The sequence below is a fragment of the Gouania willdenowi genome, chromosome 10, assembly GCF_900634775.1.
Source record: "Gouania willdenowi chromosome 10, fGouWil2.1, whole genome shotgun sequence".
Classification (NCBI taxonomy): domain Eukaryota; kingdom Metazoa; phylum Chordata; class Actinopteri; order Blenniiformes; family Gobiesocidae; genus Gouania; species Gouania willdenowi.
The window spans coordinates 12280839-12306828 of NC_041053.1; the positions used below are offsets into that span (position 1 = coordinate 12280839).

A 25990-nucleotide genomic window follows, 5' to 3' on the forward strand; every position below is an offset into this window, starting at 1 on the left:
TTCAGAGTTCTTGTTCTTCTTCTAATTATTGTGTTGCATTTCCGGAAACAACACTCCGACGTGTCGTGTATGGATGTACAGTGTGAGCAGTCAGGTCGTGTCAGAGTGTCGGTACGTACAGTGTGAGAACATGAATCGTGAGATGCGCACAGACAGACTCTGCAATCGAGTCGCACAATTTGTGCTGGAGCTGAGTACAACGCTGAGTACAAAAATCAGAGTGTACGCCCGCCTTCAGAAGACGCGCTAGTGCTCAGATGTGTTGAAATACGGCCGCCTCACAGACATGTCGATCCGTTTGCAGACAAGCGCTCTCGCTCACTGTTTCATCACTACACACAGCCGACTCATGAGTTGACGTGCATCCATCTTGTAAACGCTGCTACTACGGCAAGTGAGAGGGACAAATGTCATCACGTCCCTTTGCTTTCCAGTAAACTTTTACTGCATTTTATTTTGTAAATCTCTGAATTTTATTTTGCCTTTTTTTCCTGCCACGAAATTTCGCTACATTCCTACTACTGAAGATATTTTATTTGTTTTTTAAATAACGAACTATATGTAGAATAAAGGTTTTTTTTCATTTACTATCGATAACTCAATAGCTCAAACTCAGCACGTGACCGACTGTTACAAAGGTTGCTGTTTAGGTAGTGATGGATGGGTTAAGAACACACTGTGTTTTACATAGTGAAACAACAATAGATGAACTCAGTCAGTGCTCCTGTACAAAAAGTGAATGTGTCTTATTTCACTCTTTCTTGCTCAGACATAAAACAAGCAGGGTGTGGATTACAAGTTTGATGATGACTCCTCGGTTGCATTTGAAGGACGTATTTTTAGGAACTTGTGCACAGCTGGAGTGAAGATGAGGATGGTGACCAGAACTGCGACAGTGAGGAAAGCCCACAGAAAGATCCGGTCCAACACCTGAGCCACAAACTTCCAGTCTTGTACAACCTGAAATGAAAGCAAAACGTTACTTAAGTCTGATAGGATAGGAAGGTTAGTTTTAACCTTATTGTCCAGCTGTGATGTATTCTAACACAATCGTTCCCAACCCTTTTTTGGGCCGTGACCCCATTTTGAAATCACAAATTTCTGGTGACGCCACAGACTTTTTTTTTTAAACACTACTTTTTTGACCATGTTTGTGTTATAGTGTTACGAGTAGCACTATAATGACGGGATGTGCCAGCTCAGTTATTTTTATTCTGTTTTTATTTTTTTACTAGATTTATATTTGAGGAAGTGAAAGCATAGAATACAGTTGCTTCAGATTGCTTGAGGCGTTTTGATCTTAAAAAAAAAAAATCTAAAAAAATTACAAAAATATTATTATTTAATGATGACATATTTATACTGTATTTTCTTTAACTAGATTTATATTTGAGGAAGTGAAAGCATAGAATATGGTTGCTTGGTGGTGTTAGAATTTAAAAAAGAATAATAATTACAAAAATTACAAAATTATTATTTTTATTATTATTTAATTATCATGACTATTTAATTATATTTTTTATACTGTATTTTCTTTATTTAGATGTATATTTGAGTAAATGAAAGTATAGAATAAAGTTGCTTGAGGTTGCTTGTGGTGTTATAATTTGAAAAAGAATGATAATGTAAAAAATTACAAAAATATAATATTAATCATAATAATGGCTTTGATTTATATAGCGGTTTTTTCCAAAAAAAACTCAAAGTGCGTACAGAAACTATTATTCATTCAAGCCAGTCACTCACAGTCATACTGGTGGTGGTAAGCTACAATGTAGCCACAGCTGCCCTGGGGCATACTGAGTAAAGTGTGGCTGCCATTTTGCACCTATGGCCCTTCTGACCACCATCAACAGTTACACACAATTCATACCCATTCATACGAGGCAATGCATAAAAACCTTGCCCAAGGACACAACGGTAATGACTTGGCCAGAGCAGGATTTGAACCAACCCTTCAGGTATTGGACCACACACTCTAGGTTGAAAAACACTATTCAGTAACACTTTACTTGAAGTTTTATACATAAGGCTGATATTATCTGTCATTAGCATTAATAAGGTGTCATAAAGGCTGTCATTAAGTTTCGTTCACTAAATTATAACATCCTTTGCTAAATTATGACACCTTTGGAGCTATGTTGGCATTTTTTTGGGTTAGGTTGAGGGATCTAGTGGGGTGAGGTAGGGTTAGGGTTGAGGTTTGGGGTTAGGGTTAGGGTAACAAACAACACTTAATAACAGCCTTCATGACACATTGATCATGCTAATTACAGGTGTCATGTCATATAAAAGACAGCGTAATGTTGCCTTTATGTATAAAACTTCTAACTAAATGGATGTTCCTGTTACCTCACGGATGAAGTGCTCCTTCCGGATGTGTCTGCTGATGTAACGCACAGAAGAAATGGCTTTTTCCAACATGGTGGCCCAGGCCTCGTCCTCCTTCCCATCAGTCATGGCCTCCGTGTGTCGTCCACCACTCATCCTCAGACCACTTCTCCGTCCCCCAGATCGAGGCTTCAGCTCTGGGCTCTCAGGGGCCAGCTCGGGGTAGTGGTAACGGTCGGTGTGTCCACGCATGCAGAGCAACGTGGGCAGTTTCTGCAGGAAGAGGGTCCGAACCCACGGCGACATCGGGTGGTACGTGGTCGAGGAGCGATGGTGCACGTTGATGACAAAGACGGTGACGATGATGGAGAGGGTGACGAAGATCATGATGAAGAGGAGGTACTCTCCGATGAGTGGGATCACCTTGGAGGAGGAGGGAATGATCTCTTCGATGACCAGGAGGAACACGGTGAGAGACACAAGCACAGAGGTGGAGAGAGACAGTTTCTCTCCTTCGTCTGATGGGAGGTAGAACACCAGCACGGTGAGGAAGGACAACCCCAGGCAGGGAATGATTAGGAAGAGCGTGTAGAAGAGCGGCAGCCTCTTCAGAATGAAGGAGTAAGTGACGAAGGGGTACGAATACAACTCGTCCTTCCTGGTCCCTCTGGCACCGGTCGCACTGAGAATCTGCCACTCGCCGTTGTCAAAGAAGTCTTTCCGATCCACCTGGTGATCCGATAGGACTATGTCCACCATGTGGCCGTCATAAGTCCACGATCCAAACTTCATGGTGCAGTTCTGACGGTCAAAAGGGAAGAAGGTGACGTCCATAGTGCAGGCGGATTTGTAAGTGACAGGTGGCGTCCAGGTGACGGCTCCAGTGTACTTCACAATGGCTTTGGTCATCAAGGAGCCTTCAAAGCGTCCATCAGCACTGTGGACACAAACACATTTACATTTAATATCTCACTCCTTCACTCTTTATTTCTCAAAGCTACTGGCAGGGTTAGGGTTGGTTACATTTTTCAGTTACAATTACATTTTCAATTGCCTATGTTCAATTACAATTGGCGACAGTGGCTATCATTACACAGCAACAGTGGCTCAGTGGTAGAGTGGGTTGTCCAATAACTGAAGGATTGTGGGTTCGAATCCCGCTCTATCCAAGTCATTGTCGATGTGGCACTTTACCCACTTTGCCTTGTATGAATGGGTTGATTGTGAATATAGCTCTTCCGTTCGCGTCTTATAATAATAATAATTACACTGTTACATCAAAACGTGCGTCCCGGTCGGGAATCGCGTGCTATGACTTTTAAAAGCGATTCGTTAAAAATTCGCAAAAAAGTGCGATTTTAAGGCCCATTGAAATGAATTGAAACTGAGATTTTTCAAAAATACTTAGGAAATTTCACCAAAAAACAGGAGTCTCCCATTGAAATGAATGGGGTAACCATGGCAACTAGGCCTCTGACAGCCCAAAAGTGCTTCTCAATGGGGAATTTACAGGTTTTCTGACTGGTTTCAACTGATTTCAACCAGTCAAACCTTCATCATCACCCATCCTCTTCATCACCAATACTCCTTTATTGTGGGGTTTGCAGGTTCTCAATTCACATTCAAAACTTAAATTGTTGATTACTTAGCCATTTTTCAACCGATTTTCACCATTCAAACTTTGAAATGTGTCAAAAATTCAGCTCTTCATCATCACCCATCCTCTTCATCATTAATTTTCCTTTAGTGTGGAGTTTGCAGGTTCTCCTTTCTAACTTAAAACTTAAATTGTTAATTACTTGGCCATTTATTAAGCAATTTTCACCATTCAAATGTTGAAATGTGACAAAAATTCAGCTCTTCATCATCACATATCCTCTTCATCATCAATTTTCCTTTAGTGTGGAGTTTGCAGGTTCTCATTTCTCACCTACAACTTTAAACTTTAACTGTTTGGCCATTTTTCAACCAATTTCCACCATTTAAATTTTGAAATGTGTCAAAAATTCAGCTCTTCATCATCACCCATCCTCTTCATCGTCAATTTTCCTTTAGTGTGGAGTTTGCAGGTTCTCATTTCCCACCTACAACTTAAAACGTTAATTACTAAGCCATTTTTCAACCGAATTTCACCATTTAAACTTTGAAATGTGTCAAAAATTCAGTTCTTCATCATCACCCATCCTCTTCATCACCAATTAACCTTTAGTGTGGGGTTTGCAGGTTCTCATTCAGACTCAGAACTTAGTTCTTTCACAGCTCAGTCATTTTCCAATGGATTTCAACAATTCAAACTTTGACATGTTCAGCTGTTTGTTCACTTTCAGCTCATACTGGGATTTTTAAACACACTACTGTGTGAACTGGACTTCTAACTGGTTTAACTGGTTTTCCCTTCAAACTGGGATTTAGACACATACTGCTGTCTAAACTGGACTTCTAACTGGTTACACTGCTTTTTCCCTTCATACTGGGGTTTGTACACATACTACTGTATAAACTGGACTTCTAACTGGTGGTACTGGTTTTTCAAGGTTTACTGGTTTTACTGTTTACTGGGCTAATGTTAATGGTAGTGTAATGCTAATGCTAATGCTAGGGTAATGGTAATTTAAGGCTATTGCTAATGCTAATACTAGGTTAATGCTAATGCTAGGTTAATGTTAATGATAGGACAATGCTAATGCTAGCACAATGCTAACGCAATGCCAATGTTAGCGCAATGATAATGCTAGCGCAATGCTAAAGCTAGCGCAATGCTAATGCTAGCACAATGCTAATGCTAGCGCAATGCTAACGCAATGCTAATGTTAGCATAATGCTATTGCTAGCGCAATGCTAATGTTAGCGCAGTGCTAATGCTAACGCATAGTTAATGTTAGCGCAATGCTAATGCTAGCCTAATGCTAATGCTAGCACAATGCTAATGCTAGCGCAATGCTAAACACATAAAACTTAAAACTTAACTGTTTGGCCATTTTTTAATGGATTTCCACCATTCAAACCGACAACCGCCCACGAGCCCCTCCCACGATTTCCGCGGAAATTGTCTAGTTATTATTACGATTACAGTGACCAGCATTTTTCCAATTACAAGTAAATTACAACAATTTTTTTTATCCTTAGAAAGTCAATTACCATTAAATTCTCAATTACTAAACTTCAATTACAATTAATCACAATTACAGCACCTGATATAAATAACCTAATAAAAGTTAACATTCCTCTTGTGTTAGCTTTCTGTTAGCATCTCTTTTGATAACTGATCCTAAATCAGCTGTAAAATACACTAAAAACAATCTATCATTTAATTCATTTCCTATCTATTGGTTACCTTGTTATGCGTCCTTAACAATGAAAATATAGGTTTTAATATTTTTGGTGTGGGTGTCTGAGCCTTTTTTCCTTTTTTCTATACCCCTCGATTTTTTTTAAAAGGTAAAACGTGGCAAAGCTTGATTTGGAACATATTTTAATAATTGATGTTGACTACATATTTGTAGAACTGTGCATAAAACTGTAACATGGTTCCCCAGTTTTGCGTTAAATTCTAATTGACCATTTTTATCAATTTTTTTTATGACAATTACAATTATAAAGTAAATTATCTGAACTAAATTACAATTTAATTATGATAACAACAGCAACAGATTTTTTAAATTACAATTATAATTACGCTATAATTGTAATTAATTATCATTTACGCCATTACATTCGACCCCAACCCTGTCTTCTGAGTTCAACATTTTCCAATTTCCAATTACTTGTCATAAAGGACGATGTCGGGGAGCCAGATGTTTTCTGAGGGAACTTTGATGGAGGTGATTCCTCCATACTTGGATGGACTCCAGCGCAGCTTGTAGTCAGTCCACTCCTGGACACAACACACACAGAACCACACAATACTTTAATACTCTATATCAGTGTTTCTCAAAAGGTGGGTACGTGTACCCCAAAGGTTACGCCATGACACAACAGGGGGTACTTGATAGAGAAAGAGAGGAAAATTAACAAATGAAAGCATTAAGAATATTGGGTTTTTATAATGTTTATTTTTAGTTAAAAATGATAATTGTATGACACTGAACAAAAATATAAATTCATCACTTTTGTTTTTGCTCCCATTTTTCATGAGCTGAACTCAAAGATCTAAAACATTTTCTATATACACAACTATTTCTCACAAATATTGTTCACAAGTCTGTCTAAATCTGTTAGTGAGCACTTTACCTTTGCAGAAATAATCCATCCCACCTCACAGGTGTGGCATATCAAGATGCTGATTAGACAGCATGATTATTGCACAGGTGTGCCTCAAGGTGGCCACAATAAAAGGCCACTCTAAAAGTGTTCAGTTTAATCACAGCACAATGCCACAGATGTCACAAGTTCTCAGGAAGCTCATCTGCATGCTTGTCATCCTCAACCAGGACTCAACCTGACTGCAGTTTGTCGTCGTAACCGACTTGATTGGGCAAATGCTCACATTTGATGGTGTCTGGTACGTTGGAGAGATGTTCTCCAAGGTGGAATTCTGGTTTTCACTGTTCAGGACAGATGGCAGACAGCGTGTGTGGCGTTGTGTGGGTGAGCTGTTTGCTGATGTCAACGTTATGGATCAAGTAGCCCATGGTAGTGGTGGGTTTATGTATGGGAAGGCGTATGTTATGGATAACGAACACCGGTACATTGTATTGATGGCTTTTTGAATGCACAGAGATACCATGACGAGATCCTGAGGCTCATTGTTGTGCCATTCGTCCGTGACCATCACCTCATGTTGCAGCATGATAAAGCACGGCCCCATGTTGCAAGGATCTGTACACAATTCCTGGAAGCTGAAAACATCCCGGTTGTTGAATGGCCAACATACTCACCGGACATGTCACCCATTGAGCATGTTTGGGATGCTCTGGATCGGCGTATACGACAGCGTGTTCCAATTGTGAGGCAAATGGTGGTCACACCAGATACTGACTGGTTTTCTTTAGATTTCATATTTTATGTATTTTTATAAACTGCAACCCCAGTTTGTCATTGTGTCCCCATTCCTCACATCATCCCTTGTCATTTAGAGACTCTAATTAACTAAATACCGTATGTATGTCTTTGGACTGTAAGTGTAATGTAAATACAGTTATTCAGTAATATTGTGGCTTCCAGCTTTGGGTCTTTGATGTCTTACCTGACACAGCCAAACATTAGTCGTCATAAGTTGATTTTTTTCATCCTGCAACAGAAAACATTGAAAATCAGTTCATGTAGGTGGTTAATCAGCCCGTTTTTCCCCGAATCTATTGGAGTCTGATTATTGAAGTCGCAATTCAATTACAAACCGATCTTTGATTATAAACTATTATGGATTCTTGATGATTATTAATCTTCAGTGTAACATCAGTCTTTTGAGTGACATCAGTACCTTCAATATTGTAAAATTTTATGTAAATATTCAAATCAGGATCAATTTACAAACCAGGACTCACCTGGTTTGTATTACAATTTGAAAAATGTGAATAATCGATCTTTGGAAATTTAAGAAGCGATTCATAATAAAGATCGTCAATAGTTCAGTTGCGATAATCAATTATCTATTTTCATTTTCTGCTGTGCTATGCTGTCATTAGAGGAGTTATGGCCTTATGGGTATAGAAGTTTGTAAATACAGTAATTTGTATTTCTGGGTTTTGGTGTTGAGAAAGTTTACCATCCTTTGTGTTCTAAATAAATGGTGGTTTTGCGCTGTCCTTGGTGCTGAAACATGACAGATTTGACAGACGTCACTCAGAGTGAGAGACGGATGTGCGCCGTAACGGGCATTTGTCCGTGCTTCTTTAAGGTTCATTTATCATTCTTTTATTGAGGCCTTTGAGTCTGATGACTTATTTTGAAGCCTGAGACCTTTTCATTTGACGGAGGTTTTGCTGAGACATGAGCCCGTTTGGTCTGATAAATGACAGAGGTTTTCCTGATACCTCACTCTGAGACCTGCGGATGTTCTAAAATCTACACCGTACCATTTAGAAGTTAACCAGTGTCGTAGTACAGGACACACGGAATAAATCCCGGAAGGCCTTTGATAACTCTAGGTGAACAACAAGCTTGGCTGAAGGTTGACCAAAGCCTCTCTTTACCCGTATCTGTCACTTCCTCTACATACAACAAAGGAAACTACGTAAGTAAGAAACGTAGGTACAGTGGACCAAGCTGCAGAAGTATAATAAATACATCAGGCTGTAAACAGAAGAGGACACAGGAGCACACTGTGAGTTATTTCCACATCACTGGAGTCACATTTGGGATATAGTCGGAGGGAAAGGACAAAGAGTCCTATTGATAGCTGGAGCTGCTGAGTGTCTGTTGCCCAGGCCTGAGCTGTCAGAGCCACTTGGATGTTTTGATGATCACATAGAGCAGAGGTGAATCATAATCTAATACAAAGCCATGCATCAGCCCTGGGAGACCTGGGGGATGTGCTCAGCACTGAGCGCTCCCTGACTCCAACACACTGACCTCTATGTTCAGCTCCAATGGATCCTGTTTAATTCATTCTCTCTGTGGCGTTTGGTGGAAGAAGGATCGGCCCAACTGAAATGCTTCAGATAAATATTTTAAAACCAGAGGAACGGTGCCTCCATTAGCATTCGCCGTTTTTCCCTCCTTGAACACCTAAACCATCTCAGCCTATCACAAGCAGCTGCTGAAATATTAAAGGAGACGCTCCAGAGAGAGAGAAACTGTGTAGTAGTTGATATGAAGAGTGTTCCTGATCTATTTCAGGAGCATGAAAAGCTTCTTACTGCACTCCATGGATTCAGCTTCCCAAACATTGACACTGCTAAAACTGAAATATGGAACATAAACCTGTTTGCTTCACAGCAAACTACGGATGAAAGGGTAGGATGCACCCTGGGAAGGATGCCATGCTAGATCACTGCAGGGCAACTGCACCTAACAGACATGTTTTTGCACTACAAAAAAGTAAAAATAAACAAGTGAAAGGTCAGGAAGCACATGCAAATCTTTGAACATATGATCTTCCATTCTTAAACAATATGATTTATTTGATGATAATGGTCCACCAGTTGCAGCTTTACCAGTTTCAACTCTTCTAAGAAGGCTTTCCACAAAGTTTAGAAGTGTGTTTTAAATAGTGCTATTAAGAGAGTAAAAAAATGTGCGATAAATTAATTATGCTCCCTGATTAATTAATCTAATTCATATATTTTTAAATCTCACCTAAAACTTGTTCAGAAACTTGAGGTATTTTCATTAGAATTACATTATTGTGGCAGATCAAAAGATTGATATACTAAAACAAAGTGGCTTCATAAAGTCATGTATTGTTTTCAACAGACTTGAACAGATGTAGGCATAGTATTTACATTCCACTGTATGTGAGACTAGTCCCAAGGGCTGCTGACACCTTTAGTTTTCACCATCAGGGGAAAATATTGATGTGTACTTTTGTCGATCTCCAATTAATAGAAAATACAAATGAAATAAAACATCAGGTTTATATGTGGTGCTATAAAGTAAAAACACAGTATACAGTAAAAACACTTTTCTGAGCAATACAATTATTGAACACCAAAAGTATTTTTCTCTCCTTCAAATAATAATATTTATCCACTGACTTTGTTCAATTGTCAGTTAATGGACTCTGTCATCTTGTCCAGTGTGGATTGGAGACATGGCACGCTCGCAGCATGTTGCAGTTAGAGTTAGTGTCCATGCTAGCTGCTACCTGCAAAGCTTCGATTATCGGCAAAGTCTTTCTTGCACAATTTGCACACAACTAGGCTTTTGTTTTCCATCCATTTTTTTTTTATAAGCCAAATTAACATAAATGAAGCTGAAAAGCTTGGCAGTCTCCCTTCTTGTATTGTAGTCTGTGAATCAGTATTATAGGTATACCAGGAGGTCCGAGAACTGCTGAAATGAGATTTAAAAAAAAAAAACGATTAACGGCATGTTTTTTTTTTTTTTGACCATTCATACAAAAACCATTTATGAGGTCAGACACCGATGTGAGACGAGAAGCCCTGGCTTGCAGTCTCACTCCAATTCATCCCAAAGGAGTTCTAATGGGTTGAGGTCATGATGCTGTACAGGCGAGTCAAGTTTTACAACAATAAACTCACACTTCCATGTCTTATTGGAGCTTGCTTTGTGCATTGTTGCGCAGATATTGGAACAGGACCTGACCATCCCTTAAATTGCCACAAAGTTGGGGGCGTGTCTTAGCATGCAGAAGCTTTCGGAGTTGCTTTCACTGGAAATAACACACCAAATCCCCCTCCACTAAACTTAACATTTGGTACAATGCAGTCAAAGGCTGTGTTGGAAATGTCACACTCTGTTCTATACCCTACAAACACTGAGTATATACTGTCTGCTACAGTATATACCATAAGTATGATTAGGATGATGACGATGATGAGCGATCCTACTGAAGTATACAATTTACAATGAATAAAACCTGAAGCACACAGAGGCTAAATATCTGTGGATTCTCCACCTTTGAAAGTTCTGAAAACATTTTAAGTGAGAAAGTGACCAAGTAGAATATCAACATGTGGTCATTTGATCCATAAAACACGCGGAAACACATTTAATTCCGACATTTTGAAGATTTCTGGAGACCCGTCATTGTGCTACTGACAAAACTGACAAAAACAAGAGCCCTATATACAAAAGAGTTAAAAAAAACTAATGGAAGACAAGAAGAGACGCTGCCTTCACACCTTTATAAAGGACGAGGGTTACAGGCAGAGGCGTTGCAACGGGGTAGGAAACACAGGCAACTGCCTAGAGCCACGAGCTGAAGGGGGCCCCCGAGGGACGGCTGACATTAGTCAATTTCAATGACAAAATAATGTAACTGCTTTGAGACGCTGCAACAACAACGCATCGAAAATCCCCCGCACGGGACCCTTTCTGAGTAGTCACTGGCTAGTTGCTAATAGGGGGCCCCGATAGACGGCAGATATCAGCGGCACAACTTGACACATTACAGTGTCACGTCGGGAGCCTTCCTAATGGGGCCCCACTATTATCGGTCCCTGCATCTTTTCAACCAAATACATGTGCTCTGTTCTTTTTCTTCCTCAAGGTGCTATGTTGAAGTTTTTTGGACCACCACCACAACACCAGCAACAACAGAAACAGCAGACCTCTCCACATGAAAGTAGGAACTTATTTAGTTTAACTTTTTAAAATACATTTTAATGTTTAAAATATATCATGGGGTCTATCTAATTTAATAAGACAACACAAATATTTGTCTTAAACAATTGCTTCTTATACTATTTTCTTTCTAGCAATATCAACCTCAGATCATGAGGGGGGTCTTGAAGAAGAAGAGTGGGACATGATGGTACCTTCATGTAGCAGCAGCAGCATGGCAGCACAGCATTCCATCACCACCTCCTCACCACCCCATGACACCACATCACCAGAACAGAAGGTACTCAAATAATAGTAAATCAAATCATATCAGATGATCCTGCGCTGTGGTCAAAAGGTATCGATGACAATGCTCGGTGTCAAATTGTGAGAAAAGAACCACTCGAAATAACAGACACGGACTTCCCCAAAGTTCATCAAACCCACCTTGGAGATTCACCAAAGAAAATTACAAAATGACAATGAGAAATTGTTGGAAAATCAAATGTTTATGGTTAGTGTACTCTGTTTCCACTTCAATTCCTTGTTTTTTGTTGTTTTTTTGCTTGGTTGCATTTTCATCATACTTTTTTGCACATTTCAGTTGTGTTTGTTTTTCTGGCATTTACTGTATATATTGTGTGTAAAGTTTGCATTTAGTTTAGATAGTTACGTTATTTATTTCATGTTAATTATTTATTAAGGTATTTCTTTACTGATCCGTCGTCCTGGACTTCATTCATCATCATTCTTGCCTAGGGCCCCCAGTTGGTCTAGAAACGCCCCTGGTTATGGGGAAAAGCTACCTTTGACGAACGAGTGCATGTCTTTAGTGCCTTGTGTTTTTAAAACTTGGAAGAGCTACTCGTGTTAGATATTTTCCGGCACCGCCATCTTGGTTTTGGTCAGATGACACATCGGCGCGCACATTTTGCATTGATGTATTTTTTGCGTCGACCGTGTTGTCCCGATCCTAATTAAAGTGTATCTCAGTCCACATTAGGTCTCTTCTACTTTGTGTAGCCATCGGCTATTTCAAGTAATTGACAGAATTAATCATCAAGTGAGAAATCTTCATCGCACAAACACAGCAATATGAAACTGGGGTTAAGAGGAGTTTGGGTTCTTCATTGACAGTGAACGTACCACATCCACTAGCTGAGAGATCTTGAGTCCAAAGCGTACTCTCACTGTGTCGTTGGCGCGAGTGATGGGCCTGACCCATCGGCGGTAGCCCTGGAATAGGTTCTTGAGGAGGGCGTCCTCCATCTCTGCTATGGACACAAACTCCTTTGGAACTGCTGCAAACAGGAGAAAAAGAACACTGATAGATGTGATGTTTATATCGCTCTGCTGTTCTGTAAATCAGAGATTCTTGCACTTTTTTCATGCCAGAGGTACCTTTTAAGGCATATGTATCAAACTCAAGTCATGGCCCTTTAGGGCATCCAATTCAGCCTGCAGGACAGATTAAAAATGACACAGAAAACGTCAATCATTGTGTAAATAAAACTATATTATGATATTAATATTCGCAGGGGCTTACAGCTTTTCCAGTGCTCATATTGCATGATAGCAGTCAATTTTAATGTTAAATAGAGGAAAAAACTCTTCAGTTTTCCTCAAATTATACATAATATTGCTCTTAGTTAAATAAAAATTGGTCACAAAATCTATCAAATTTAAAGAATTCTGTTGGGACTAATACTGTATGTATCACTTATTGCTTGGATATGGTCTGTTTCTGATGTCAAAATGTTCCTTTTTTGACCCCTGAACTAAAATGAGTTTGACACCCCTGTTTTAAGGGAAAACACATTCCAGAAGAACTTTTACTATGCTTCCACTTTACTTCCACAGTTTCTCAGGAATTATCAAGCTTTTCCACAATGGTTAAACTTGTTTCACAGAAACTGAGTGGTTGCAAATCCTAACGACAACATCAGGAAGTGTTCAAAATCACGTCTTGCATCTCTTGATGGATTTTGACAATCATCATGAAGGATCATCTGAAGTCTGCAGCTTCTGGAGTTTAAAACTAAACTTGTTTATTTTCAGTACAGTGAGTATATTTGCATTGACAGGGTTGACATAAAAAAAGTCTGATTCTGAAGTAACTTTTTGGTTTCAGGTTTAGTTTTAAACTATAGGAAATGTTTGACTGCATAGGTAGAAGAGAAAGGATTTGTCTTTGTCTATAAAACTGATGCATTATACATCTGGTCATCTGGCATATCCAAAGTGGGGCAGTCTGGTCCGCTATGTTTTTTTTCTTTCTTGCAAGCGAGTGGAGGCAGACATGTTAACAGGTGAGCAAAAATGGTCCAAAAGTGGCAAAAATGTGGCAAGAAAACAGTGTAAAGTGACTAAAATGGGCCAAAAGCAGTCAAGAGTGGCCAAAAAATGAGCAAATAATGAGAAACCAGGTGCAAAAGCAAAATGCGGCAATCAATAGTAAAAAAAATGTGGGACAAAAAAATATAGGGTAAAATAGAAACAAGTGGTATTTATTGGGCAAGAGTAAGTTTATTTGGATAAAAAGTTTAAAAAAAAAAAATTAAAGAAAAGACAAAAATTGGATCAAAATAGGCAAAATTGCCAAAAATAGGTTAAAAAAAAAAAGGATGTTCGTTGGCAAAAGGTGCTAAAATCTGAAAAAAAGGGGACAAAGAAAGTTGCAAAATGGCCAAAGGAAATAAAAAGGGGTTCAAAACTTTCCCCCTTTTAAGTTTTTCTGGGGGAATAATAATTAAAATGAAGACAAAGAGCCACATGTTGAGCATCACTGACTTAATAATGGCTTCTACATGTGTCCTCTGATAATATAGTGGGCTGGTCTGGACAGAAAACGCCAGGACTGAAATTTTTTCCCAGGGGTGGACCATGTGATAAAACCTTGAAGTCGCTAACCACCCCTTCAAAATAAAAGTGTAATTCTGCCACCGGCACCCAGCACCTGTAGCCTGAAATGATAAAAGTCTCTGAGAAACCTGAAACAATAATATAAAGAGGAGCAGGATACGTGTCAAACTCAGCATTGTTCAGAGGTGTACGTGCATTGGGTTTATTATAACTGAGAGCCCACAGCTGGCCTCTCCTCTGGCTTCACATCTGGCTGGTCTGCTGCATGGGAGGATACATTACAGCACATGGAAACCCACAACACTGAGCCGACTGTGATTCTACACGGCAATCAACTAAAAGGTCTTAACAGTGTCATAGAGGAGCATTAATACCCTTTAATATTAGGACTCTTCAAAGACCTGATTAACCTTTAAATACATTTTTAAAAGTCATGTCTGGAGTTGACAGAAAGCTTATATAAAACAATATAATGTGACAAAACCATCATAGCAAATACATGATAGTTTACTATTTGACTGATTTGGTGGTGGGATCTATCAGTTAAAATTAAAGCAGTGTTTCTTTTTACGGCAATTTTTGATTTAGTTGTAACTTAGTTCGAGTCAAAAATTGTAGTCATGTCAGTTATAGTTTAGTTTTAGCCAACTAAATGTCATTAATATTTTAGTTGACAAAGCACAAGAGTTTATGCACTTTCTATGATTAAATTAACATTTTTAAACCCAATATGTGATGATATTGTGAATACACAGGCAGATTTGATGTGACCAATGCTTATAAGACCAATGATTAAATCTCACCCCATGTGACAAAATTATAGTTTTTATTAATCAACAAAAATATAAATATGTTTTTATTTACTTTTTCATTCACATTTATTTCTTTTTAATTAGTGATAATCAAGTTAATTTCACTTAAAACATGTATTGGAAAAAAAAACTATGGCAACATATTTTCAGAGGTGAAAGTAATAGATTACAAGTACTCACGTTACTGTAATCGAGTTGCTTTTATGTGTACGTTTTTTGAGTATAAGTATGTTTTAAGAGAAGTAAAGTAATTAATTACATTTCTACAACCAACCGTTACTTAGTAAATTACTTTTTTTTTTTTTTTTTAAATGATCAGTGGATTTTGCAAAACTACAAAAAAAATGAAATGACCAGACAACAATCAAATGCGCCACATCATAGCTATATTTTTCATTGTCATCATTTACTTGTTACTGTATTTGTTTTGAATTCATTGGTGTTTTTTTTTTTTTTTTGTTTGTTTCTTTGTTTGAAAACAAAATGTTTGAAAATTTTATACAGATGCCCTTGTGGAAAACATATTAACTTCCACTTGTGAAAGATCTCATATTTTCCTCTTCAAGTTTATACATGAGATGTTTACTGTATGCAAGGGAACCATGGCAACATCCATTACCAACAATAAACATGAGGGAGGAAAGTAACTAGTAACGAAATAATAGTTTAGTTTTTATTAGTCGAAAAAAACATCAATGTATTTAAATGTTTCTTTTTCATTCACATTTATTTCTTTGTAATTAGTGATAATCTAGTTATTTTATCTCAAAACATGTAATGAACGAAAACTATGGCAACATATTTTGGTAAACAAAATGAACAGTGACCGCATGGTGCGTTCGTAAAACCGTGCGTAAAACCGATGTGGGATGTGATCTCCAAGATCTTCTCCCTTTAAAAAAAAAAAAATAGAAAAAAACTCTTACCAGCGATGGTGAAAAAGCAGATTGAGGAAGACAAAGCCAGGAGGAAGACGATGATGTCCGCCGTGAACTTCATGCTGAGGATGAGGAGCGCGTTTGTTTAGGATCAGCTGGAGGATGGTGGCTAGTCTCACCCAAACTAAACATGCACAGAGGAACCCATCTAAGATGATAAATGTGTAGAAAATGGATAAATATACATGCCTTGGTTTTCTAGGGGGAATAGGCTGCGCTCGGAGTGCGCATGGATGGATGGATGTGCCGGTGTCCGAGGGATTGGACTCCGGTTGTAGCTGCACGGGAGGCGGCTGTGCGTCCGCCGGGGTGGGGGGTGGGGGGTCTAACCAACAAAGCAGCTCCTGAAGAAATGCGTTTATACAGAGATGTCAACAGGAAGAGAAGAAGAGACAGATCAACATGGACCCTTCCCTGCCCTGACCTCTAAGGGGCGCCCATTGGAAAGCATGTTATAATGAACAGCAACATTTTTTTGGTTTTTGCATATTTAGCAACAAACCTCGTTTAAAGATGTATGTGAATTTTATGTGTTACTTTTGACCAGATTTACAGCAATATTTGTGAAATTTGTGATTGTTTACTTTTTCTAAACTTTAAAAAAAAAATCTAAATGTTATATATTAAATCAAAATCTAAATGTTAGTATAACATTTAGTTTCACCAGTGACATTTAGATTTAATATTTAAATGTATCATTTAATCTTAGATTTAACAATTTGATTTGACGTTTAAGATTTACATTTAGCATTTAGTATTTATATTTATTATTTAGATTTAACAATTACATTATGTTTTTACAAAATAAGTACATTTCACAAATTGCACAACTATTGCTCTAAATCTGGTCAAAAGTAACATAAAAAAAATCACACGTTTTTTAAACGTGGTTAGTTGCTAAATATTACAAAAAGTTGCTGTTTATTTTAGCATGCGTAACTTTACAATAATCTAAATCCAAATGTTAAATATTAAATCTAAATCTTAATGGTAAATGTAAATCTTAAATGTTAAATCTAAATGTTACGGGTGAATTTAAATATTTAGCTATTATTCAATTTCACCGGAAGTACCAAAATAAAAGATAATTATAATAATACTGGAGTACCTTTCTAATCCTAGGTTGGATGTTGTAGCATTACTACCAAATATGTAAAGTCGAAAGAAGCGTTTCACGCATTTAAAATTTGATGTGGAATGGGAAAAGTAAGGTAAAAAAGAACAAAATCTAAATCATGTATAAAAACTTTATTCACATTTTTTCACTGCATTTTCGTGCACATTACCTTCATAACGCTCACTTTAGGATTCTCGTGGGGTACCAAAACATCTACACATTTCCAGTGAGAGTTTCAAAAACAACTTTCTTAAGTCAAAAGTAAAATAATAACAATTGAAAAAAAAAAATTATTATAAGATATTATCTCATGAGAGAGTATCTCATAACTATGACTGAGCAAAACTATGAAGTCATAATTATGAAATAATATCATAATTATAACTTAAGAGTTTTTATTAAATTATTATTATTTTACCTTTCCTAAACTTTTTTGTTTTTGTTTTAGTTTTTACTGTCAGGATGTTTTTGTTTTTACAGGTGGGAATGGACTTTCATTATGTAAACCAACGTAAACTAGTCAGTGGTGTGTGTTTTGAGAAGGACTGAAGAAAAGCTCCTGGGTATGGTTTTGTGTGAAGCTGGAGGTGTTAGTAATGACTAACTCATGTACTGTGGCTTAGTTCTGATTCTCTTTCTCTGAAATCAATCAAATGTTAAAATGGAGCATTATTCCATTAATTTGCAATAACTGTGCTGTGTGTGGCAGATGCTGGATCTTTTTACACCAGTTACCCTTTCAGGATATGCATGGCCTCCAGTAATACATAAATACTGTAGATCTCAATATACAGTGTGTTTACTTTTTGATTAATGATCTTATTCAAGGTTTAAAAAGAGGAAATGCATGTGAAGGCAGCACAAATCTATAAAATCAATAGTAAATACATAAATACATTCCCATTTTCTTTATATTTTAATATACAATAATAAAATGATTGGCTCTACCTCCTGGTGAACTTTAGATTTGATCATATTTTACTTTGTTTTTATCACACACCTGTCGTGTCATGCTATAGAAAAAACATTGGAAAGCATGCTAAAATAAACAACTTTTTTTTTTTTTTTGCAAATCACATGATGTATATGAATTTTCTATGTTACTTTTGACTAGATTTGCAGCAATATTTGTGAAATTTGTGATATTTACTCTTTCTAAACTTTTTTTAAAGATCTAAACCTAAATGTTATTTATTAAATCTAAATGTTACATCTAAATGTTGAATAATCTTTTATTTTGGTACTTCTGGTGAATTTGCATATTAGCTAAATATATAATTTCACCAGTGACATTTAGATTTAATATCAAAATTTATCATTTAAATTTAGATTTAACAATTCGATTTGACATTTAAGATTTACATTTAACATTTAGGTTTAGATTATACAATTCAATTTAACATTTAACATTTCACATTTAGATTTAAGAATGAAACGAAAAAATCACACACATTTTTTAAACGTGGTTAGGTGCTAAATATTAGTAAAAGTTGCTGTTTATTTTAGCATGGAGTGTCTGGAATGGGCTTCCATAAGACAAAGAATGAAGTGAAACCCTCGTAAAGTTGTCAGTGGTGTGTGTTTGAGAAGGACTGAAAACAAGTTAGTTTTTTTTACGCAAAACTTTCCATCTTTTGGTTTTTCTCTATTTTCCCAAACCCTTTATCACTGAAAAAATTGGAAATACTGTATACATGATCTCATTAATGTTTTTATTATTGAATGTAATTTAATGTATAATAGTACGTGATGCATCACAAAATATCTAACTATATAATATAAAACTACAGGCTAAAAAATATTTTTGATTCGTTTCAAATTGAAAAGGACTTCAAAAGTTTTAAATTCTTATCAAGTTAAAATTTTATGTTTAGTAGTTTTTTTTCATCATTTTGGCATAAAATATTCTATAATTTTCTATGTGCTGATTGGCTGGACTTGAGCCCACAGGCTGTTTATTAGAAACTATTTATGCGATCATACATTGAATTATTCAGTTATAAAACTCAGGCAACATTCTGCCTGTAGCTAAAACATTATTTTACAGAGCTTTGAGTTATTTCACTGAATTGTCATAATATCAGTTGACTGCTTGTTTTTTTTTTGTTTCATTGTTTGTTGTCAGACTGTTAGCCTTTCTGCTTGACAATAAAATATTGGTGTGGCATCAAATCTGCACTAACAGACAACTTGGATTCACTAGAATACACAGCTGTCCTCTGACTGTGGGAGTGCACAGAGAAAACCAACGACTCAGCAGAGAGAGTCCATGTTGGCTTCTGTTGACTAACCAAAGCACCGGGATTCCAAATTCCTCAGTAGGTGTGATCACACTGTGTGCCACACCTCTCCTTGTTGTGTTTGCTTCCCAAAGAGAAAAAAACAAACACTCTAGAGTCTGACCATCAGGTTAAGACTTGTATTATATTGGTAATAGGAAGTGTAGATGGCATTCATGCTGCTAACTTTATCATTTATTAAGTTTAACTAATATTTTATGAACTGTACCTGTATTTTATGCCAGTCTGACCCATAAACAATGGCAGAGTGACATCTCTGGTGTTTTCACTGGGGGTGGGAGGATGGAAAAATACATATATAAAAACTGCAGTTGGGAAAATAACTATGCCTTTATTTAATTTAATCTCTGGACGTAATGAGTATATGCCCTTTTCAACCCAATAGGATTATTAAAAACAAGAACAAACCATAACAGTCTGGTGTGATTCCCAATCTTTTCTATCATGTGTACCAGGGTTGGGATTAATTACATTTTTAAATTACAATTACTTCTTCAATTATCCATTTGCAATTACAACTCAGTTAAGATTATGTTGACCAACATTTTTTCCAATTACTATTATTATTTTCCTCAAGTCAGTTACAATTACCTCTCAATTACTAAAGTTCAAATTACAATTAATATCAATTACTGAGCCTTTAATAAATAATCCTATAAAACGTAACCTGAGTCTTGTGTTAGCTTTCTGTTAGCATCTCTTCCGATAATGAGTGCGTTTTGACCCATGTCTTAAACAGCTGTAAAATACACTATAAAATATTATCTATCATACAATTTGTTTTTCATCTCTTGGTTACTTTGCTTGTCAGGCTTCCTTATCCATGAAAATATTGATATTTATTTTAATGGTATGGACGTCTGAGCCTGTTTTGTGTCAGTATACGCCACAGTTTAAAAATGTTTAAATGGTAAAATGATCCCTAAGAAAGCTATCAGGTAAACTTGCTATTTCAAATATTTGAATAATTCACTAGATATGTGTAAGCCACAGAAGTATAACATGGTTTGATTAAACACTGGGTGGGTCTGCTCTGACCCACAGCAGTAACAGTAACTACCGAGTGATACGTGCTTTCATGTCAGTCTCTAAAGCATCAGAAAACTCTCCAATAACATGATGTGTCACTAGTTACTGTTGTAAAAAAAAGTCACAAAGAGCTCTAAAGTTGTGCACGTTCACAAGGATACTAGTGAACTTGAAAGAGGGAGGAGGGGGGGGAGCATTGCCCCCTAGTGGTCATAATGTTTCATTACAGTTTTCTTATCTTAATATAATCTATATAATATAATGTATAATAATATACAAATATTTAATTGCCATGAAACACAGTGACTACAAAATGTATATGGATTTATTTGGTGTTCTTTAAATATACAAGTTATTTTTTGGCTCTTGAGTCATGTGACTTGGTTCTTCTTCACAATGTAAATGGTGAAGCAACACTGCCCCAGTAATTTATGTATGGTACTGCAACAAAAATGAAGCAGAAAGCGGCCACCGGCCTGATTTTATTATGAATTTACAACAGAAAAATTTTCACAGAGCTAAAAAGTAAGAAGAAATCATAACATTTTTAATTTTGTTTTGGAATAAATTGTGGGGATTTATTGGAATTTGAAATATCTTAGGAAGATTTTGAGACCACTTTTGATGGAATATATGGATTTATTAAGACATGGCAATGATTTAAAGGTGAGGGGTGCTGGCTTGTTCAAGTTTGACAAAATAATTGACTGTTTGCTGTGATGGTTGTGTCTTAGAATGGTTTATATGGTTCAAAATGGAAGATTCTAAGCTTTCAAACGGCATTTGATACTTGACCCGTGTTCTGGATGGTGGCACGAATCTCTACATGGTCTAATTATTGAATTCTATTTTTTCTTTTGCAGCATGGGAAACAGGCATGCCCACCAAACTTGTAAACAGTTCCAGAGATGTCGGAGCGTTCTGTGGAGCCTTACGTTTTCGACCCAGAATTGCTAACAATGACAAACTTTGGGACTGGCCAAGGTTCACCAAGCAGTCTTCTGTAAAGTGACGGTCACACACTAACGAATGCTGGATGGTGTGTCGCGTGATCCCAGAGACAAATTCCAACCACTTCTGACTAGTAGACTCTTCTTTAGGAAGTCTGAACAAATTCTGAGGACTTTCGCATTTTTGGTTGCCAGACATTATCTTTTGGTACAAAAACAAAGACCGTTTCTTTTCTTTGTGCAGACTGGATAAGAAAGGACAATGACCATCCAAACAGATGTTCTTTGGCCGCTCGCATGCCTCTAGCACCAGAGAGAATGAATGGGTGTGTATGTTCACTGTGGAGGCGCGGCACCAGCAGCAGGCACTTCCTGGAGGGGGCGGTTCATGATTCTCTTGACGTCACAAGAATTTGAACCGCTCGTTTGTCAGAAGAGGGCAGAGAAGCTGCTCAGAAAGCAGGATTATTCAGGATTTCTAAGAGATGCAGGAAGGAAGCCTAATAATACTTTGGGGATGTTTTTGATAAGGAATTAACATTTTAACAAGATTAAAAGCTCAAAAAAGCTGATTTGCTTGATATATGACCTTTAAGTCTGTAGGTAAACAGTAAAACGGAGGAAAAACTGCTTAGAGATGATAATCCTAAACAGGTTTGATGAAATGAGTGAAGTAAGGTTGCAACATGAATTAATTCAGATATGTTCTAAACAAAGCCACAGTGATGACGAGGTGAAAGAGAAGCTTTGTAACTCACAGCTGACAGCGACACATTTGGTGAAGAAAATTGTGTGATGTGAAATGTGCACCCTGTTACACAAGCTGACATCCAGGAGGGCGAGGAGCCGTGGAGCAGCTCTTTGGTTTGCTTTCATGTCCTCACACACACACACACACACACACACACACACACACACACACACACACACACCTTCAGTTAAAGATTTCACTTTGACACCACAAAATTGAAGTAAATGAAACCCATACCACAGCATCAGTGTCTGTGGATATGTAAATCCAGCACAGAGCAGGAAAACACAGTCTGCACATCTAACTCAGACAAATATGCACATATTCTGCAGCTAATCAGGCATGAAAGCAAACATTTTCTCTCTAAAGAGCTCTCTCTCACTGCCGGCTTCTCTCGCTCTGCCTCTTTTTCTCAAAGGTTGGAAGTGACAGGGATAACGGGAGGCTGATTATCACAATGAAATTATCCTGATTTTCTGCTCCACTTGGAGCTGTGGGGTGGGCAGCTGCTGCCTCCAAGACGGTCCCATCCGTTTGGCCTCCAATCATTCCCAAACCTGCTGGTCCTATCCCAGATCACCCTGGGCAGCTGCAACAGAGTTGGTGTTATTTTCTGTGTGAACGGATGAAAAGTGAGTGTAAAACACACAGAGGCCACAAAGTAAAGGAAAAGGTTGATTTTCTGCATCAGTGTGCTGAGCAAAATATTGTGGGCTGTTTGTGTTTGGTGTTGTTTGTGTTTTCGTCAGGCTTGTAATTGAAATCTGACTGATTTCGCTTGATGCAGAAATATTTAATCAGAGGGCGGAGACAGCACTGGATCTGATCCTAATCGCTTTGTTATTTTAAGGTTTTCACATAAAACGATAAAATAACCAGTAAAATAATATCAAGTAACACCAAGAGGCTGCTCATATTTACACATCCTTCAAGGAAAGGGTCTTTAAGAAATTAAAATATATATATTATCAATACTTTGCAGAAGTGAAAGTAATGGATTACAAGTACTCACGTTACGGTAATTGAGTTGCTTTTATGGGTACTTGTGCTTTTTTGTGTATATTTCTAAATCAGTCATTTTACTTGTACTTCAGTAGGTTTTAAAAGAAGTAATTTGTTACATTTCTACACACACCTTTACTGAATAATGTATTATATTTTGTTTAAAAATTATCAACATACATTGTGAAACTACAAAAAAAAAAAAAAAAATGACCACAACAATCAACAAGCGCTATGTAACCCATGATGACAAAGCATATGTCATTGGTGTTATTTTATTTTATTTTAAAAAGAATTGCACATTTTGACAAACCTTTTATTTAATACAGATGCCTTTATGGAAAATAAATTAAGTTCCAATTGTGCAAGATTTGGTCTTTATACATGAGATGTTTAATGTATGCAAGGGAACCGTGGCAAGATTTATTACCGAAAATAAAGGTGAAAGTAACTTTTTCATTGAGCTACTTTGTACTTGGACTTGAGTATTTTATGTATGACTTATTTGTACTTGTACAATTTAAAAAAAGTTACTTTGTAATCTGTTGTATCTTGTAGGAAATAACTGTTACTTTTTTGATTTTCAGCTCTTTTCAAACGTAAAGTATAATTTCATTGGTATGTGGCGCAGCAGTCAAGCACGTTTAGAAACCTGTACAAGCCAGAGAAAATCAGAGGAAAGAGAAGTTCAATCATCCCTCACTTACCTTAGACAAAAAGGCAGTGAAATGATCTCACCACAAACATACAACCAAAATATTCATCAACTCTGAATGTGATACACTACCTTTGCATTGAAAACTTACACTAACTTTCCATTTGTTTCTGTCTGAGTGTGGGATTGAAAAAAAGGCATGTGAAGGAAACTTAAACCTGTCAGACAGGGTTACACTGCTGTCTACCTCAGATAATAAGTACACACACACACACACACACACACACACATACAGACACACTCAAAATGTTTTGAACAGATTTCAATGATATTTGGCGAGCTGATAGACAATGACAAAGAAAGAACGAGTTTGATTTTGAAGATGATTTGTCATGTATTGTAGATACAGTATCCAGAACATGATTTGGAGCATAATGTGGATGTTTGGCTGGTTCAGCACCACCTGCTGGTGACTTTGAACTTTAGCTTTTAAAGGGGACATATCATGCCTTAAAATCCTTCCTTTTTACATATAAATCATACAGTTGTGGTCTATATAAAGCGGAACTGCAATGCTTGGGTCTGAATTCCTCATTATTATAGCTCCACCCCTTTTCTACCCCTTTTCTGATGTGCTTCTGAGAGCAACTCGTTTTGGTGCGGTCTCTTTAGTTTCTTCAGGTTGCAGAGGTGACACTCGGTTCAACTCCACCCTGTTTGGCCATTTTTGTAGTTTGATAGAAGAGATACGATTATGTAGTGGCGCAGAAACTTTTTATTCACACGTTATTTACAAAATGTTCGAGCCAGAGTCGGACCCGGCGGAGCAAGAAATCACGTAGGCCACATCATCAAGGATCTAAAACGAGCACACAGCGCTAACATATGTAGACGGTGCAACTGCTAATGCTAACAAAACAATGACAGGGACGTCTTATCATCACACTTTTTAGCGTTATTTACAGCTTACCGAAGTGCTCTGTTCATCGTCTCCAAAGATAGAAGGTATTGAACCCTCAATCAGACAAAGTCTTTCAGCAAATCCTTCTTTATACTGGCGGAGGTTGCTGAAGCAGTCATCCTTGAAGTGCTTCGCGCACACAAAAATGACCTTACCCACAGATGTGGGTACATTTCTGTGAAAAATAAAACTCAACCAGGCACTTTGAAAAGGTTCTGATGCTGGGAGACGTTGTAATGAAGCGTGTGGGTTACTACATCCAACAACCCAACATTTTGACTTATCCTCTCATAACTTCTGCATCTTTGAGCTTGGACTACAAAATAAAAGCGAGAAATAAAAATGGCGGATAGCTCGAAGTGTTGGGTCTGGAGTTGATGTCCTAATTTGGCAGTTCTGCTGCAAATACTGTGACATAATTGTTCAAAAAATGTAATCAAGAACAGAAAAATTGAAATTAAAAGAACATTCAATTAAAGACTACATTAGATATGTGACTGGGATCAAAATGTAACGTGGAACTAAAATGCAAACATAATGATTTACGTCGGCATATGAAGTGGAGCGGAACCAGAACAAACTTTTATTAGCTGATTTAAAACATTTATTTACTTTTTTTGTTTTCTTAAGCTTTTTTGGCACATATTGTAAACAAAGTGTTGTTGTTTCCTGAATATTTGGACTGCTGTATTTTTACATTTGTTTGTTTATGCAGGTAAATAATTTCATTTAGTTTTTCAGTTTTTTATTTATTTATGAAATATACTTGCATAATGAAACATGATGATACTAGTTTGCCCACCTATGTCTAGAGTGATGTATGATACGACAGAGGAAGGAGTGAAGAAGATGTACTGAGACATAATGTCAATGCTGTAGGCTACCTGACTACTTACTATTGTGAATTAAACGCGTGGATAAGAAACCCACAAGTGTCTTATTTCTATGACACAACATTTTGGCAACAAGGATGGCGGCCCTGAACCTGAGTCAACCTCCAGCTTTTCTACAAAATGTCAGACAACCGCCGACGCCATTTAAATCATGGATATGGAGCTTCTAGAATTACCTACTTGCTATGTCCGAACAAAACAGAGACTCAGAGAATCTAATTGGT

General features: G+C 37.2%; 1 protein-coding gene across 1 annotated transcript; it reads right to left on the bottom strand.

Annotated features, from left to right (window-relative positions):
- Nucleotides 1–627: 627 nt before the first annotated feature.
- LOC114470967 (neuronal acetylcholine receptor subunit non-alpha-2-like) lies at nucleotides 628–16146 on the bottom strand. Its single transcript, XM_028459421.1, has 6 exons — nucleotides 16097–16146; nucleotides 12643–12797; nucleotides 7517–7561; nucleotides 6096–6205; nucleotides 2353–3268; nucleotides 628–960 (listed from the first exon to the last, which is right to left on the bottom strand). Exons 2-6 carry the CDS (start codon nucleotides 12763–12765, stop codon nucleotides 793–795), a joined length of 1362 nt encoding a protein of 453 aa, XP_028315222.1. The 5' UTR covers nucleotides 12766–12797; nucleotides 16097–16146; the 3' UTR covers nucleotides 628–792.
- Between the last annotated feature and the right edge of the window lie 9844 nt (nucleotides 16147–25990).